The sequence below is a fragment of the Euprymna scolopes genome, chromosome 20 (assembly GCF_053919585.1).
Source record: "Euprymna scolopes isolate OS-2025 chromosome 20, ASM5391958v1, whole genome shotgun sequence".
Taxonomy (NCBI): Eukaryota; Metazoa; Mollusca; class Cephalopoda; order Sepiida; family Sepiolidae; genus Euprymna; species Euprymna scolopes.
In genome coordinates this window covers 79086091-79104964 of record NC_136501.1, presented here as the reverse complement: position 1 = coordinate 79104964, position 18874 = coordinate 79086091, and the positions used below count along the sequence as shown (strand labels likewise).

The 18874-nt window shown below is 32.1% G+C and overlaps 1 protein-coding gene across 5 annotated transcripts in view; it reads left to right on the top strand.

Moving 5' to 3' along the window:
* LOC145241477 (GTPase-activating protein and VPS9 domain-containing protein 1-like) overlaps window positions 1-18874 on the top strand; it is a 347817-nt gene that overhangs the window by 93318 nt on the left and 235625 nt on the right. For 3 of the 5 annotated variants that reach the window (XM_080104469.1, XM_080104467.1, XM_080104464.1), the window contains exon 3: window positions 16382-16513. The exons of the other annotated variants lie outside the window; for them this stretch is intronic. In XM_080104469.1, coding sequence (XP_079960595.1) covers window positions 16382-16513 — 132 coding nt within the window. The remainder of the gene's footprint in view (window positions 1-16381; window positions 16514-18874) is intronic. 5 annotated transcript variants of the gene reach the window in all.

The following is an 18874-nucleotide window of genomic DNA, read 5'->3' as shown; positions in this document are numbered from 1 at the left end:
TCAAAACCAGCTTCATAATTACAACAGTTTATTGATTGAGATTGTCGGACTGACTTCCTCATCTTGGTTGTTATCGTCACAACGTTTCGGTCGTTTTGCCCTCCGGCCTTCATCAGATGTTTTGTATCGAACTGGGGAACCGTTAGGAGTCTCGAACCCAACTCTTTATTATTATTAGGAGTCTCGAACCCAACTCATGTTCGGACTCCAGCTAGGCTCTGGGACATAGTTGCTGATTCTCTGTTTTGAATGTTACTTTTTACTGCCTTCGTCCAGGATTGAACTCAGCACCTTGGGTAACTGTAAACTTTGATACAGCGTCTAGGACCACTCGGCCATATGTCACTAGGACACTTCTTAGTTGGTTTTTGTTAATGTTAAACCTATGTTGTTATTCAAGGTTTTCTCTCTCTATCAGAGGTGTCCAAATTGCGTTCAGTTCTATGCTTGGTTTGCTCAGTAGCAAGCATGTGAGCTGTTTCTTTAAGTTTTCTCACTTCCCAGTGGGTCTCTCTGTTTATTATTTTTGCTTCATCCCATAGGGGGCGATGGTCCCCCCTCTCCATCCAGACATGGTTGGCTATACCCTATTTTTCCGTCTTGCCTTTAGTTACCGCTTTTCGGTGTTCTTCCACCCTTACTTTAAGGGGGCGGCATGTTTCACCCTTGTAAAACTTTCTGCACCTGCATGGGATGGAGTATATGCAGTTTTTGGTCATGTTCTCCTCCATGCGGGGCTTCACTCGTACCAGGTGTCATCTGAGTGTTGACTCGCTCTTGAATACCGTCCTGATGTTGTAGGGGGCACATATTCTGAATCTTTTCGGAGATGCCTCGTATGTATGGTAGAGAGACCGTTGGAGGTTTTTAGGTTTCATTCTCCTCTCTTATACTATTAACACGTCTGGTGGATAGTATGCTATCGGGGTAGTTGTTATGACGGAGGGTATTCTTCAACCTGACCATTTCTTGGTGGTATGTAATGGTATCGCTACTTATTGTCTCTGCTCGATGTTGTAAGCAGCGTGCGATTCCATGTTTGATACTGTATGGGTGATGGGAGTTGAAGTTAAGGTATTGTCCGGTGAAGGTAGGCTTGCGATATACGGATGTCTTAAACCCATGCTCTGTGCGTGATATGAGTATATCAAAGAAGGCCAGTTGGTTATCTTTTTCTTTCTCCATTGTGAACTGTATTGATGGTCTTATTGCGTTCACATGGTCTAGAAGAGCCTGGATGTATTCCTGATGGGGCCAGAGTATGAAGGTGTCATCAATGTATCTTAGCCACATGGTTGTATCAAAGTTTAGTTACCCAAAGGTGCTGAGTTCAATCCTGAATGAAGGCAGTAAAAAGTAACATTCAAAACAGAGAATCAGCAACTATGTCCCAGAGCCTAGCTGGAGTCCGAACACGCCCCCCCCCCCCCATAATAATAATAAAGGGTTGGGTTCGAGACTCCTAACAAACGGTTCCCCAGTTCGATACAAAAAACCTGATGAAGGCCGGAGGGCAAAACGGCCGAAATGTTGTGACGATAACAACCAAGATGAGGAAGTCAGTCCGACACTCTCAATCAATGAAAACACCTCATCTCAAAAATACAGACAATTACTACAACAGTTTACTATTAAAATCCTTAAAAATTGTGAAAGAAAAAGTAATTTTTATAAATAAAAACAATTACTTTATCAATTTACGCAACTTTTGGAATATGACATTGTTTTGGTTATCATATTGAACTATGAATTTGCATCAACAATTTTTATAATTTCATTGCCATATTTGGTAATATTTGTTTTTATCGAAATGACAAGTTCAAAAATTATCTACAAAAAAGCCTGTGAAAGGAATAGTAGTTTGTGAATACTTTAAATTTATTTTAATAAATTATTCTTATAATTTAAAACAAGACTAATCCAGGTTTTAAAATGGCTTATTAAAAAAATTTATATTTTGTATGGCACAAGACGAAAAAAGTATGAAAACATTTTTACTTGTGTTACTGTGTAATACAAAATTGATTTTAGCTTTTAAACATCTTGTGTGTATTATCAAATTTTATTCGAATGTTTGAAGAAACTGTTTAAACCCATGAACTCAGGAATTTTCTTATTTTTCTCGCTGTCAATAATTCAAACTAAAGTTGTACCTTTTTAAGATTTTCAAATTGTATTACTTTTTCTAAAAAAAAGACAAAAATATCAATAATTATAGACTATTGGCTTAATTTTTTTTTTTACATGGAGGTCACCACTTATCAAGGCCCGGAGGCCACTCATGGATAAGGGTTATTGCGTGTACAGTAATCAATGAGATAGTATTGTAGTAATCATTAGTATTGGAGATTTGATTGTGTCTTACTTAAGAGGGCGGTTTGTAAGGAATTTGTTTATGTTGGACTTGAAGACATCCAAGTTGTAGTCAGGTGGGAAACAGGCAAACGAAGAGAGTTCCAGTCGTACACTTCTGAGAAAGAAGATCTGCTCATGGAATCTATGTCTGGATTTAGACACAGATAAAGAGTGGGGAAAATTATTGACAATAGTTTCAGCCAGACGAGTGTTTCTCTTGAAAGATTGGTGAGGGGGGGGCGAGAGATTGGAGCTCAGACGAGCACTTGCCATGGAAATAACGATAAAACAAAGACAGGCTCGCAACGTCTCTTCTGTGGGAGAGAGGCTGCAGGGAAGAGAAAAGGACATCCCCCACTAAGCTACGAAGTCTATTTTGTACTCTGTCAAGGCAGGATAGGCTGTTTTTAGCAGCTGCTGCCCAGATGTGGCAGCAGTACTCTATCCTTGGACGTACTACTCTATACAGATAGAAAATTGCATCAGTAGTGAGATATCTTCTGGAGCAGTAGAAGGATCCCACCATTTTCCCAGCGTCCTTGGCAACAGACCTGATGTACGTGTTCCATTTCAGATCAGGAGTAAAGATCAAACCCAAAAGCTTGTCAAAACATGGAGCTTCCCCAAGACGAGACCCATTTATTTCAATTGATGCCAGATGGGGATCAGAGCGTTGATGATGTAAAGATAGCTTGGTTTTGGATGCATTAAAAGTAATCAGCCACCTCTTCCCCCACTGTACCACTAGGGCAGGTCGATTTGCAACTTTTTTCAGAAAATCAACATGGCACTGGTGATGATAGTTGGGATTTGATGTTATAAGAACATATACCAAAAATTAGATTCCCATCTTGAACAGAAAATTGAGCATTTAATTTTAAAAATCGTGTAGAAAATGCTTGAAAAATCCTTCATTTTCATAGCATTTTTCATAACACTGACTTCGAAATTTCACTATTTTTATAAAAAATCCAATTAGAATTAATATATTTATATGAAATACATTGAAAGAAAAATAAATACATGAATTATAATTTTAATTATGAATCACAACTAGCAAAATATCTCAATTTTACTGCATTGATTAAACAAAAATTGTAAAAACAAGCTAATTAGCAACTAAGTCTTAAATTTCACAATTCAAAAAGATATGTGGAGATGTATTACACAATATAACAACTTGATACAAGTTACAGACCCATGTATTTTAATTTTTATTAAACACTATAATATAAACTTAGAATAGAACTAAATTGTTCTGTATAATTTCCTTTTGAGGAAAATGAAGGACTAATTTGCTGGCATGATGACTTTGTGTTGTGTCTTGCTTCTTGCCCATATACAACTTTTTGAGAAAAATCAATCAAATTTGACCAGTATGTGGCTGCAAAATTTATAATAGTAATCTTTTTCATTATTTATTTGTTTTTTTGTTTTTTTGTTTTTTTTTGAGTTGTTCACTATTTCTTGAAAAAACAACACAAAAAAAAATTATTTGAAAACATTTTTTTTATATTTTTGCGATGCAATATGAATAAAACTAACTATTGTTTGGGTAAATTAAGAAAACTAATAAAATTTAATGAATAAATATTTATTTACCTAACGGACAGAATCGTTTGAATGCCCTCTTCTCTCACATCCAATTCATCTGAGTTTATCATCGATATTATATTTTCCGGAAGTAGTGCAAAAGCACTATATTTTGAACAGTTTAAAACAGTAATTTGGATTTCAGTTAACTGTTTTGTTCTCTGAATCCTATTAAAATATACTGTCGTTGGTTAAAAAAAATATTGTTGGTTTGGATCTCAAACCAACTAACTGCATACACTTGGATGATAAATTTGACCAAAATGTTTAATTTATCATAGTGTTTGAGGATAGACACCGCTGGTCCATAAACACATTAACCTTGTGGCTTATGTTAGCCACCTTCCTTGATTCAAGGGCCCAATTTTCTAAGTTAACTTCTACACAAGAAATGCCAACAGCATACTCAAAAAGTAGCATCTGGTCTTCACACTTAAATTATTTGTTTCTTCTGCTGTCAGATAATGATGATCGAGAGGGACACTAATTTTTTTAGAATTCTACTTGAGGCAAATCTTGATAATTATTGATACAAAGTTTCCCCAAAGGACCAGTAAATGTTGTTAGGCTTTTTTGTTGTTCTATCAATTAATTTAAAAATTGCTGTAAATGGCAGCTCTTCTTGAACCTGAAAATTGGAAGATTTGCATATTTAATAATAGAGCCAGATTACATAATAAATACCAATATATTATTTTATTTTCCACAAAAAAAGAACATAATTGCAGGTGAATCTATAGAATTAATTTTACCTCCTTGTTAGGAGGACAAGTGCAAACTATGTGCCTTGTTTGACAATTTTCAGTCTTGCACTTTACTGCAAAGTCATCACATCTCAAGACAGAAAGTTTACAGCTACAAGAAGATATATCAAACAGTCTGTCTAGCTGTTCCTTCATTCTTTTCACTTTGATTGCTGCAAGAGATTTCCTGTCAATCTGTTTGGCCCTCTTATAGCAAAATATATTGACCTTCTATCCTATATAATGTTACCTTAACAAGGGCAATTAACTTAGAAATCTCACTATTTTTTAAGTGGAGATAACTGTTTTTGAGGAAATAACTAAACTGGATGGCTTGTCGTGAAGTTGGGGGTGCTGTTTCATCCAAATGACAAGGTGAACCAGCAAATTTTGTGGACCACGGGTTAAAACTGAATGTTGTGCTTTTACTGACATTCTAATCTGAAAAGTAAAATAAATAAATGGATTATAACTGAAGGAAACTGTATTAGGCTATCTTCCAGTTTCATACGTAAAAAAATAAGTGCTAGTTATAAGAAATAATGAAAAACTTTGTAGAGTTGAATTAGATATACTGAAGAGAGAGGACCAAATTAGAGGCATATTAGTGTTTAGTTTAGACATTTTTAGCAGATTTTAGCTCCTCATTCAATAACATGAATTTATCCATAAAGAGATTCATTCTTGATGTAGCTGTGCCATTTTAAACGAGTGTTTAGTGTTTAAAAAATCAGTGCTATGTTACTATGCTATTTTTAATAGTATTTTCAAGTTAAATTTAATTTTTATGAAATTTCTGTTTATTAAATTTTTAGGTGAAAGTACAGAATAGTTACAATGCAACCTCCTTCCCATATTAAGAATGGCTTTCTAAATAAGAAAGTTATTTTAGCACAATAACATAGATGCACAAATAACGAAAAACCTTTAAAGGAGTTTTCTTATTTACTCGTATTAATCTTTGTAGGTTATCTGATTTTAAAACTAATTTTAGAAGAAAAACACTGCTTAAAAACAATTACTCCCTGAAAATAAAAAATTAAAATTTGACACTAATTTTCTGCAAAGTATTTTTTATTAAGTAGAAAAACTTGAAAATTTACGTGGGCTATGTTTCGTAAAGAATGTGTAGGATAAAATTGCATGGGCTATTTTTTGCTTTAATATAAAACTGGAGTATTACCATATTTTAATAAAAATTTCAAATAGAATTTAATGTAAAATATTAGGTTGGTGCAAAAATAATGTTTTTGACGTTTAAACATAAAAAAAATGCCATTATTTTTGCACCAACCTAATAGAAAAACAAATTAAAAAAGATAAAACGAATTCACTGCATACACTTGAAATATAATAATATATATTTTAAACAAGTCTTTTTCGTTTTTCCTTTCAAAATAATTAAGCCTAAATCGTAATATTTTCAAATTAAATAATAAACAAACGTTAATTTTCAATATAAATAACAAGCGTGTTTTGCAACAGTGAAATCTAAAATGTTTTCACCAAAAAAAGTTTCTGAAATGAAAAAGCGAACTTTGGTCGTTATTATTTAAAAAACATAATTTTCCCTTTACAGTGAACATTTATTTTATTAATTCATCATCTTCACTCATTTTATTTAAAAATGTAGTTTAAAATATATTCTAAATAATGATTCCATTTTCTTAACAATACGGATTGTTTGGATGACTGGACGTTCTTAATTCACCGAAAAACTTTTAATCACTTCAATTTTTCAACTTTTAAAGTCATTTCCTCAAGCAAAGATAACGATTTCACGAAAAATATTTTGTGTAGGTCTTTTCTATGTCAAACCCCAACTATCACCACCATTACCTCACCAGGGTTCCAAAATCGACCTGCCTTACTGTACCACGCGCTCAAGATAAGAAGAGAGAGAATTGGAGAGAACTTTGTCATTTACGGCCTTTGTTGTGTTGCCATAGATGGTCGTGTCATCAGCATAGATGTCAACAAATGATTTAAGTATGTGTTTTGGGAGATTATTAATGTAGATCAGAAAGAGCGTTAGGCCCAGGATGGACCCCTGAGGGACTCCAGCATTAATACTGTGGGCCTCTAATTTCTACCCATCAACCACTACTCTTATGAACCTATCAGAGAGAAATGATTTAATGATTGAGAAAACATTACCAGTGATACCATAGCTGGAAATCTTGTGAAGTAGGCCCTTGTGCCATACCTTATCGAAGGCCTTCGATCAATTCAAGATCAATTGCCCTAGAAAGGAAGCCTTTGTCAAGAGATTCACTAATCCTATGAGATATAACCGTTAGCACATCTGCTGTAGATCTTGCAGAGCGGAAACCATATTGCATGTCACTAAGAAGGTTGTTTCTGCTGAGGTGGTTGACTACTACTTTATTTAATACTTTATTTAATATGAATTCCAACAACTTACTCATGACACACAGGAGACTTATTGGTCTGTACTGAGAGGGAGATGACTTTTCACCTGAATTCTTAAATACAGGGTATATTGATGAGGTTTTCCAGGGTGTTGGAAAGCACTTCTCCTGAAGGCAACGCTTAAACAGTTTTGTAAGTATGGGGGCAAGTTCTGGTTGAAGCTTTTTCAGCACTATAACTGGAATGCCGTCAGGGCCAATTGCTTCACTGGAATCAAGGTTCTTGCTTGGCGACCTCACGCACAGATATTTGTATATTGCATAGCATGTTGTCTGTTATAGGAGGAAATACGGGGAGTTGATGGCCTTCATCGCATAGGGTAAAATTAGCTGCAAAGTTCTTGACAAATAGTTTAGCCTTGTCTGATGCTGACGGGATGACCTCCAGTCCATTGATGATAGTTGGGATAAAACGCACGCTTCTGTTCAGGATCCTGTTTGCTATTTGCCAAAACTGGTGGGAACCAAGCCACTGCTCAGCTACTTTGGATTTAACGGACTGAGGATATAGCTCTCTTGCATTTTTTTATTACTCTTTTACAGTGGTTGCTGGCAGTCCTGAAAGCAGCTTTAGTCTCAGTGCATTTATTACGTTGTTAGCTATGGAAAAAGTGATTTCTGTATGCATTGGCAGCAGCACATTCTGGGGAGAACCATGGCTGACTGTTAGGTTATTGTTGGAATTTCTTAGATGGTATGAATCGGTCTATGCCTACAATTAACCATTTGGTCAGGTCTGATACTATAAGAGACACATTCTTTTTAAACATGGAATGCAGAGGTAGATCAGATATAAATGTACTATTCCAGTCAGCCATAGAGTATCGATATACAGTACGGTGGAGACGTATGTCAGAAAACTTATTACATTTCATTTTTATCTTAACTGCTACAACAGAGTAGTCGGAGGATCTGAGAGGAGATAGAACGGAACATGAACATAGCTCAGGGGAAGTTGTGAGGAAAAGGTCTAGAAGGCTTGCATACTGACCGGTAGTATCGGGCACACGGGTGGGTTCGTGAACAATCTGAGTGAGGTCATAGGCAGTAGCAAAATCATGACAGAACCTCCCCTCGTCATTGGTTTTATTCGAGTGGGTCAGACATTCCACATTATAGACATTGAATTCACCGCAAATGTGAATGTTAGCCGAAAGATGAGCAGACAGGATGTGGTCAATTTTCTCAGATATGCTCTTAAAGATAGTAACCCCACTGTTGTGGGGGGGGGGGCGATAGGGGGCAAATATAAATGCAGTGGTGTAAGCTAGTGCAACCCGGAAGCGCATATAAGGTAAATTAGGGTCTTCTCTGGAGATATCCCTACCACATGGAAAGCCATCTTTAATGTAGGCACATATTCCATGCCCATGGCAATCTTGGGGGTCAGATTTAGATGTTAAGTTAGAGTATCCTTTAATTATGAATTCGTCTAGGGAAGTAGTTGGCCTATGCCAGCTTCACTTAGAAAGAATATGTCCGGTTTCATCTCCTGTAATTGTGTTTCAACCTCTGTAAGGTTGGAACATAGACCCTTGATGTTGGAGAAGGAGACCTGGTAGTAGGGGTCTACGTTGGAGGATGGGGTTATAGGTTTATTTGTGTTTTTTTGTTTTGTTGAGATTTGTCATGTTGAAGTTTTGGGATTTGTGGAACAGGACGATAGACTTGGTTGTAGCAGGACAGAGAGTGAAAGTAAGAGAAAAAGAAAAGATTTTTTATTTTTTTATTTTTTTTTTTTTTTTAGCACATAAGGTAAAGCCGTAACAATTACCCACTAGTATGGCATCAAGAGGCCCTACCAGAAACTACTGTATGGTCCAGAATCCATTCACCAAATGGCAATACAGCAGCCCTGGTACTTTGCACCTGCTGATAGGACAGCCTCCTTAGTTATTAATTCAAAGTTTGGGTCCCTGACTATCAGGCGGATAACGTCAGCCCAGATGAAACGTTTAGTACTACCGGCCTGGAAAGTAGTTTTCTTCACCCCTGTCAGAAAAATCACTCATTGGAAATGAGGACTGAAGGACAAAAAAGGAGAAGCGAGAGTTACTGGAGCTGCCGATAACACATCCACATGCATTATCTACTCTCCATTTAAAAAAAAAAGGTGAGAAGGACTTATTAATATATACTTAGTATAAGTCCGTTGCCCCATTCCCAGTTTAGGATATTACTTGAAGATAGTCTCCCCCTCCCATATTAATGCATGGATACTTTTGCCTTTATCTACCTGGAACTAGAATGTTCGAGCATTCCAGCTCCACCCCATAATAAATATGCTATAATGGAACTTTTATCAAATTGGAAAGTATGGTTATTTTAACTCATTTAAAAAACTGGTTAAGAAGTAATACCTTTAGGGTTACGTATTAAGTTTAGACTAGCTAGAAGTAATGTATACTTTAGAAGAAAAAAAAAAAAGAAGCTGCGTGTTTTTGAGTTCAGATATGTATTTGGGAAATGTTCAATTTCATAGACTTTTTTTTTTCTCGTTTTAAATATAGGAAAAAAGTATTGGTTAATAATAGTATATTTGACAAAAACATTTAGGAAAAAAGATAAAGAAAACGAGACAAATATTCAGGATTAAAGTCAAAGCTGAAATAAGGAAAAAAATAAAAAAGTTTGCAATACACAGATGTTAATAGACTTCATAAGTTAAGGATAGAAAAGTGACTTAGCTTCTTGAGTTCATAGCGTAAAGAGGAGAGGATGCTAGTCAGTCTGTTTTTATGCCGATATTTAAAGGGTATGTTGGGTGGTGGGGGAATCTTGGTGAGTTCTGTATTTTTATTTATTTCTTTTACATTCAACATTGAATTATCTACCTCATGCCAGAATGTTGGAGCATTCCAGCTCCACCCCATAATAAATATGCTATAATGGAACTTTTATCTAATTGGAAAGTATGGTTATTTTAACTCGTTTAAAAAACTGGTTAAGAAGTAATACCTTTAGGGTTACGTGTTAAGTTTAGACTAGCTAGAAATAATGCATACTTTAGAGAGAGAAGAAAGCCGCATGTTTTTGAATTCAGATAATATGTAGGTATAATTTGGGAAATTTTAATCACAAAAATTATTTATAGTGACATGGATTTCATCATTGGTTTCTACAAACTATTTTTTTTTTTTTACACTATGCTTTAATTAAAAAAACATTTATTTCTACCATGTGTTATTGTACATGTGAAATGGCAAATATAGAAACTTGATTTAAAAAGTAACAAAAAAAAAAAAATGACTGGAATGCAATAAGCTAGAATCGAAACTGAAAACAAAATTTATAGCATTCCAGCATGAAACATTATCGGGTGAGTCACTGTCAATAATAATGGTAATAAATAGCTAAAAATAAATTAGAATTAATGTACAAATGTATAAATATTTGTGCATGCATATAGAATATTAGTTTAAGTCAACTTATGATTGACAAGTTATAATTTCTTTCAATTTTGACCCCTTAGCAACTATTTTAAACGGTTCACAAAAAATGCAATAATTTAAGCTGCCTGGCACAGTTTGAAAAAATGAAGACAGACAGTTTTATAAATGAGATAAGAGTAAAAAAAAAAGAAAAGATAGACTATGTATATTTGTCTGTCATTTGAAACAAGTAACAGTTAAAACTTTTCAATTGCATATATTTTTGAAGAGGAAATTGTCTTGTGTGTGTTTTTTTTTTTGTCTTTTTTTTTATAAAGTTAGTTCAAAAGTTTTCATTGACAGACAAGTATTTTTTGAGAGTAAAAATTTTTTTTAGTTTTTTAGAAATCTTCCACAACTGAAGCCAAAATTTCAATGAAATAGTTCATTTTCTTTAATGGAAATCTGGCACGACTGTGGACAAAATTTAAAGAAAACCGTTCTTAATTGAAAAGGTCACTTGAAATCTTTGGCAAATCTTGAATGCATCTTGTTTCTTTTTTTTTTTCCAGCAATAAATAAGAAAATATTACTTGAAACTCTGAAAATGAAGCCTTTATATCCTAATCTGAATCTAATAATATATTATTTTTCTTAAAATAATTTCTCCTTTTCCTTTTTAGTAAAGAAATAAGCTGAGCTTCAGATGTTAAATTGAATATACAAAAATACTTTTTTATTCATTTATCATTTGGATAAACAAATATTAATTTCAGTGACACTTTTTAAATAATTAGTCACTCTCATGCAAAACATTCAGATAATTCTCTTATATTTCAACAAATTTAGGATACATTTGGATTCAATTTTCCAATTATAACCTTCATTAAATAATGGCATTTGTCATGATCTTTTCTTTTGAATAAATAGTTATTTGATATTTTTCCAAATATAACTTTAAGTAATGACCTTCAAATTTTTTAATTCATTTTCTTAATTAAGTAATGACCTTCAAATTTTTTAATTCATTTTCTTGGAAAAAATCCAAAAACTATAATCTTCAAATTTCACAACCCAAAAATCTTCAATTTCTGCAACCCAAAAAATAACTTAAAAAGTTAAATTTACATAACTAAGAGATCAATTGTCTCTGTATTTTAAGGGTAGGATAAAATAAAATGCATTCATATATGTTCTCTACATTGTTATATCTAGTTATCCTAGAAAGAGAATAATTAATTTACGGAAACACAATTTTCATAACAGAAGAAAACTATCCACAGAGATGAAAATTAAAATGTCGACAAGTCGAAACCAAAATTTCATCTGATGAAATAATGCTAAAATGTTTAAATTATTGTCTGCCAATGTTTACAATTGAAAACTATCATGTAACTCGAATCAACCAATGAAATGATGACACAAAGGCAATCATTCAAATATGAATTATGTCCATTCAAACAAAATTCAATAAAATTTTGTATCTATTAAAAAAAAAAAAAAAAAAAATTTTATAAACCTTATTTTAAACTAGCAGAACCCATTAACCAGTGTTGCCCGGTGGAAGCATGCCTCACCTTAGTAAAAAGTTTAAGTACGGCTATTGTTGGTATTGCCCAACATCCAACTCCCAAACCCCAACCTCCTTGGAATAAACACTCCCAACATCCTCATGCTAAGAATGGCTTTTGGAATGGACACCTCCAACTTACCCCTGTTAAGAATGGATGTCTGAATAAATACCCTATTTTGTGAGAGGCGGCTTGTCAAAGTATCTGCCCCAAATTTAATCTTGATAGCCGTTGTCATGATCCCCACACGCAAATACTATGAACCAAACTTGTAATTTTGGGTGTGCAGTGTCGGTCGGGAAAAATATAAATGTTGGGTACTTAAGTATTTTTGTTGAAATAATGTTATTATTTTGAAAGGCATTTTGAACATGTTAGCGGAGAGTAAGTAATCCATGTTTGTAAGATATTCATGTTGACCTTTAAGATCCCCTTTTTGTTACAGGGTGTGCATCGATCAAGAAAAAAAAACCTGTAAAAAAAGAAAGAAAAGGGAACGTCGGTGACTACGTTGCCCGAAAACTTCTATTAAATATTAGTCTTTTTATAATGCAAATAAGTAACAAATACGTACGCAAGCCAAAATTATTTTTAGTTTATTAATTTCGCAACTGTAGTTTCTATAAAATAACTTTTCGCTTAATCACCTTGATTTAACCCAACAGGATTTTTATTCTAATCGTAAAAAATAGTTATATTGATTAATATTCATACGATGATAATGTGGTTTTATTATGTAAACGCAAATAGTTCACAAATAACGTAGGTAATTGATAATGATTTTTTTTTTTTTTTTTTTTTTTGCGAAAATGTGGACAATGTAAATGCGATCTTGGTTCTCGTGACTCTTTTGCCTCCCAATTTTTTGTCTGGTAAAATTTTAATCATGTGATTACGGTGTAGCAACCATTTAATCAAGTGCCGCTTGTTATGGATTTAGCTGAATACAATATTAAAAATCACTTTTTTGGTATTTATGCACTTATGTTACCGGGCTGGCAGGTGTTATTTTGTACTTTCACCTAATAATTTAATAAACAAAAAGATATTGTAATACTTGAATTTATATAATCACTTTTTTATTATATAATTTTTTGAGTGGGGGGGGTTGGTTTAGCACGCGTGCACTTATGTTACCAAACTAGCGGGTGTATTGTAACTACTCTGTACTTTCACCTAACAATTTGATTAAAAAAAAAAATGCAAAACTTGAATTTAACTTGAAAATAATATTTTCAAAAATAGCACGGTAACATAAGTGCATAAGCACCACTTTATTTTACATATTTCATTTTCAAAGGACTCTTTGAATAAATTCACAATGATTTAAATTTAAAGTGTTGTGTAATGATTTCTAAAAAAATAAGCACTAAAAAGTAATGAACTTTTAGTCATGGTAACATTTATAGTATTTTTAAAAAAAATTTTTTTAAGTGACTTAAATTTAAAGTGTTGTGTAATTATTAGAAATAATTACACGTCACTTTATTCAAACTGTCCTTTGGAAAAGAAATATGTAAAATAAAGTGGTGCTTATGCACTTGTGTTACCGTGCTATTTTTGAAAATAGTATTTTCAAGTTTTACAATATCTTCGTGGTTTTATTAAATTGTTAGGTGTGTCTAAAGTAAATAAAAAGTGTGTTCCAATGAAAACAAAAATAGATGTGTTTCTCTCTCAGCTGTTACCGTGCTCAAAAACGCATTAATGGATTCACAATTAAGTCAACGATAAATGTAACTTACATGTTAGGAAAAAGATAATTTTTTTTTTTTTTTTTTAGAAATGATTACACAACACTTTAAATTTTAATCCTTGTGAATTTAGTACTTGTCCATAATTTGAACCAGACGACGTTACGCAGCATCCGATCAGTTTTACTCGGGTTTGATTATAATGTGAAGTAAGATGTCTATCAGCCAATCAATACACTGCAAAGTAGCAGACAAACTTTTCAAAACAAAAATTGGAAGGAAATAAAAATTATTAAATTCATGAAGCAGTAAAAACCTGTAACAGCCCTTTTCTGAAAACTGTAACCAAAAAAACGAATATCTCCAGTTTGGAAAAATATTTGAAGACGCCGAAATAGGCGGTCTCGTATTTTCAAGAAAAAAAAAATTGCTGCAAGAAAACCAAAAAAAAAATGCGTTTCCTATGGCGAGAATTGCATCATCGGTAAAAGAAAATCAGAAGAATGAATGTGTGTAGAGATGCACGTGCACGCAATGCACCCCCACCTCCCCATGTTAAGAACGGCTTTCGAAATAACCACCCCCAACCCACTCATGCTAAGAACAGCTTTTGGAATAGACACCCCTCTCCAACTTCCCTATGTTAAGAACTACCATTACTGAAAAAAAAAAAAAAAAGAAAAAGTTTATTAATCTTTTTCTTGAAAAAAAAAGTTTCGTTAATTGTTACGCAAAAACTTTCAAAAAAAGAAAAAAAACTTTGCTTATCTGTTTTGTGTTGAACTTTTCGTTGGTCAAAAAACAAAACAGTAAAAAACATATTACAAAAAATAAAACAAAAAACTTGTTACTGTAGGTCGTTGTTTCTTGGTTTATTATTTGTTTTGTTCCTTTCTTGTGTTAACATTATGTTTACATGTTTCATTTTTTATTTTTTTATTTTATTTTTATTTTTTATTTTTATTTTTTATTTTTTTTAGCAGCGTTTGTTATGCTTTCATAATCGGTGAAGCTCAGCGATTAACGTGTTCCGAGCAACGCTGAACTGACGTTGAGTTACGTCTGGTTCAAATTATGTACAAGTACCGTGAATTTATTAAAACGGTCCTTAGAAATTGAAATATGTAAAATAAAGTGGTGCGTACTGCGCTATTTTTGTAAATAGTATTTTTAAGTTAAATTCAAGTTTTACAATATCTTTGTGGTTTTATTAAATTGTTAGGTGTGTCTAAAGTAAATAAAAAGTGTGGTTGAATGAAAACAAAGACGGATATAAGTGTCTCTCTCTCTCTCTCTCTCTGTCGTTACCATGCTTGAAAACGCGTTAATGGATTCACAATTAAGCCAACGATAAATGTAACTTATGTGTTAGGAAAAAGATATAGTTTTTATTTATTTATGTTTTTTTTTTTTTAGTGTTATTGTGTTTTTTGTTTTCTTTAGAAATAATTATAATACAACACTTTAAATTTCAATCATTGTGAATCTATTCAAATAGACTTTAGGAAATGTAATATGTAAATTATAATGGTGCGTACCATGCTATTTTGTAAATAGTATTTTCAAGTTAAATTCAAGTTTTACAATATCTTTGTTTGAATGAAAACAAAACCGATATAAGTGTGTCTCTCCTTTCTCTCGGTCGGTACCATGCTAGAAAACGCGTTAATGGATTCACGTTAAGCCAATGATAAATGTAACTTGCGTGTTTAGAAAAAGATAATATAGTTTTTTTTTCTGTTTTGAAGTGTAATATTTTCACAAATAAACAATATAATGTAAGAGTTTTTCAGCGAAAAAATGTTCTGAATTATATAAATAGAACGTAAGAATATTGTATATGTACAGAAATGGCATCGTGATTTTGCTTCAAACTGGTCGCATAATGGCTGAATAACCGAATAAGGGAATTATAGAATGTATAATTCTTAGACAATCAGATGGGCTCAATTTATGGAAGGGAGAAATCATTATTTGTGTAGATCAAAAGTGATAAGAATATGCGATTGTCTAGGAAATCAGTAGTCAGTTAATGACGTAGAAGCTCTAAGAAGGTAAAATAGAATAAATGAACACTGTAGAATGGGGTTGTAAGAGGACTTGTGTAAGTGCGGGTGAAAATCTAGTTACTTCCTTTGTAGGTTACGACGATAATGAACATGGCGCTCATCAGAATGAATGTAATGTTTTAATATTATGTATTAATGTGCATGTAATTGCATTCTATAGTTGAATAAGGTAATGGCTAATGGCATAAACATAAATTTTTATATGCCATCTGTTCTTGTCAACCTACAGTAATTTTGTCCAGAGAGGAAAAAATGCGCCTCCTTTATAAGATGATATAAAGCCATTTAAAAACAAATTCTGAAATTATTTCATAGATATAACTTATAAAAAAATTACTAAGTTAAAGTTGAGTTAAATTTTACAAAAAGTTCATTTTTTTTTTCACGTCACAACATAAACAAGCCAGTTTTGGCACTTGAATTGAATAAAGTCTTTTATTTCAAACAATCTTCTAAACTTTATATCATATTGTTACAATGAGTTTAAGGTTTTTTTTTTATATAATTGAAATAAATTAGACATTTTTTTTTAGAAATGTTATTGTCATTTCAGGGATGTTTATCTGGACTTTTGGATGCGATGTTAGATGGAGCGGGATCAGATCCTCCAACAGTTCCAAGCAATCACCCTCAAAACTTAGAACGATCTTCAATCTTGATTAATCTCTCTCAGTTGAATTCTTTGGTAAGTCATATTTTTGTGTTGTTAGAAATAAATATATTCTTTTAATATAATTTGCAAAGTAGAATAAAATTATAAAATATAAATAAATAAAATATAATAACATTGTTTGTCACTTATGTTAAATTTTATGAATAATTAAAAGGACGTTTTTTATTGGTTAAAATTAAAAGCTGTCTTTTGCTCTTGTATTAAATAAGCAGACATTTCTTTAAAAGTAAACATATAAAAAAAATTCTTTCAACAAGACAACAAAATTCTATCTAAAGGAAAGACAGTACTTTAAAAAAACGTTGCTATTATAAGTTTTTTTCAGATGTTCTTCATTTTCAAAATGAAAATGAAGAACTTAATCTGAAAAAAAACCTTTTAAAAGAAAGAAGACCAAAGCTAAGTGTTGATTTAATTGTATTTTATTTGAATATCTATGTATTTATCTATCTATATATGATTGCTTTAAATATGTTTTAGGATTTGACTTGGCTATGAGTTCCTTAAACTTGCTAAGCTTTCACAAGACGCCATATTTTGTGGCTTCAAAAGTTTTACTTGTTTCTTGTACAAGTTCAGCAGGAATTGGAATACACCCTACTAAACCTGATTGTCACAGTTGATGAATTTCAAAATTCCTATTTAAAATAAAATAATTTTCCCAGCATATTTCAAAAGATATTTAATTCTTAGTTCATTTCAAAGGAAAGTTTAATTTCCTGATTGAATAATTTGCAGTAATGTAAGGTATATATATAAAAAAATAAAACAAAAGAAACAGCAGCTTATTTATTAAATTAGTAATACACACGGACGAAAAAACGCTTTGGATAATCACAGATTTCAAGGTAGTTCTACTAAAATAGCCATATTTTTTAAACCAAAGCACTTCAAGTCTTCAAGTTACTACTGTTTTGTTCAGAAATGAATATACTTTCAAATGAATTAATAAATATGAATGTACATTATATATTTTAAGAGTTTTAAGCAAATAAAGTGATAAAAATGTGAACATCATAAAATGGCGTTTTCAGTAAGGTTTTGTAATGACCCCCCCCTGTTTTCTAAAGGTCCGTACCGTGATTGTATGAAGAATTTCGTCATGAAATTTGGGAACTAACCAGAAGAGGTGTTAATCTTAATACTGTCAAGTGTCCGAAATATTTTTGACCATTTCTTCTTTTTTTTGTGTTAAAAAATAAGACTTTAATATGACGAGTATCGATCATTTTGAAAAAAAAATTCTTTGGACACCCAGTAGTAAGTAAATCAATTTTTTTACTATCTTTATCAATTAAAAGTATTTTATGTTGAGTAGGACCGCAGTAATTGATAATTTAAAAGGACCTACCCGAAAAAAAAATTGTTTCTATTTCTCGAATTTGGTCAAATGAAGTTAGTATTACTAGAAGCAGCAGCTCCAGCCTGTAGAATCAGCGATAGCACAGTGTAAACAACACGTGTTCTTTAATTTTTATTCAAGAACGAATTAAGAAAAACATGAAAATATGAATATAAATGTTCTTATATGTTTAATTAAAGCTATTAGTTTAGTTTAGAACTATTCGGTTTTCAGAATGTATAATAACAACAATCCCAACCAATTCGGCATTATGAATCTGTTGCAATTTCTCGCATTTCTCGTCAAATTTAAAAACATGGTTAAAAAAACAAAATAAACTTTTGTAGATATATAGCTTGCATGCACTTTTATTCTTTAAATTAGTTTTGAACAGCGAATTAAAACAATGTTTTACTGCGAACCGCCACAAATGTTTTTTTTTTCAAAATCAAAATAAGTATCAAAATCTCGTTTACACAGATTCGAAAAAGTTGTCAAAAAACAAATATATAACAAAAAAATGTTATCAAAGGCAGGATAAGTTACTTTTCTACCTAACTGGATAATTTTTTAGTGTTTTTATTTAATGTAATATGTTTATTCAGCTCGAAAAACGTACAGTGTTTACCGATGTATTGGAAAATTAAAAATGGCACCCGGCCCGACTCTCTTTGACACGGTAAGTTTGAGAAAAGGAGTTAAAAATTAAAAAAAACTATACAAAATACTGTTAAAAACTCACCGAATATATGTCAGCCTATGTCATGGTAACATATATTGAGTTTCTAGCAGTATTTTGTCTACTTTTTTATTTTTAACTCTTTTCCCCAAACTTACCGTTTCAAGAGAGTTGGGCGCCATTTTAAATTTTCCAAAACATCGGTAAACACTGTTTTCAAGCTGAATAAACATGTTACATTAAATAAAAACACTAAAAAATTATCCAATTAGGTAGAAAAGTAACTTGCTTTTGATAACATTTATTTGTTATATACTTGTTTTTTTGACAACTTTTTTGAATCTATGTATAT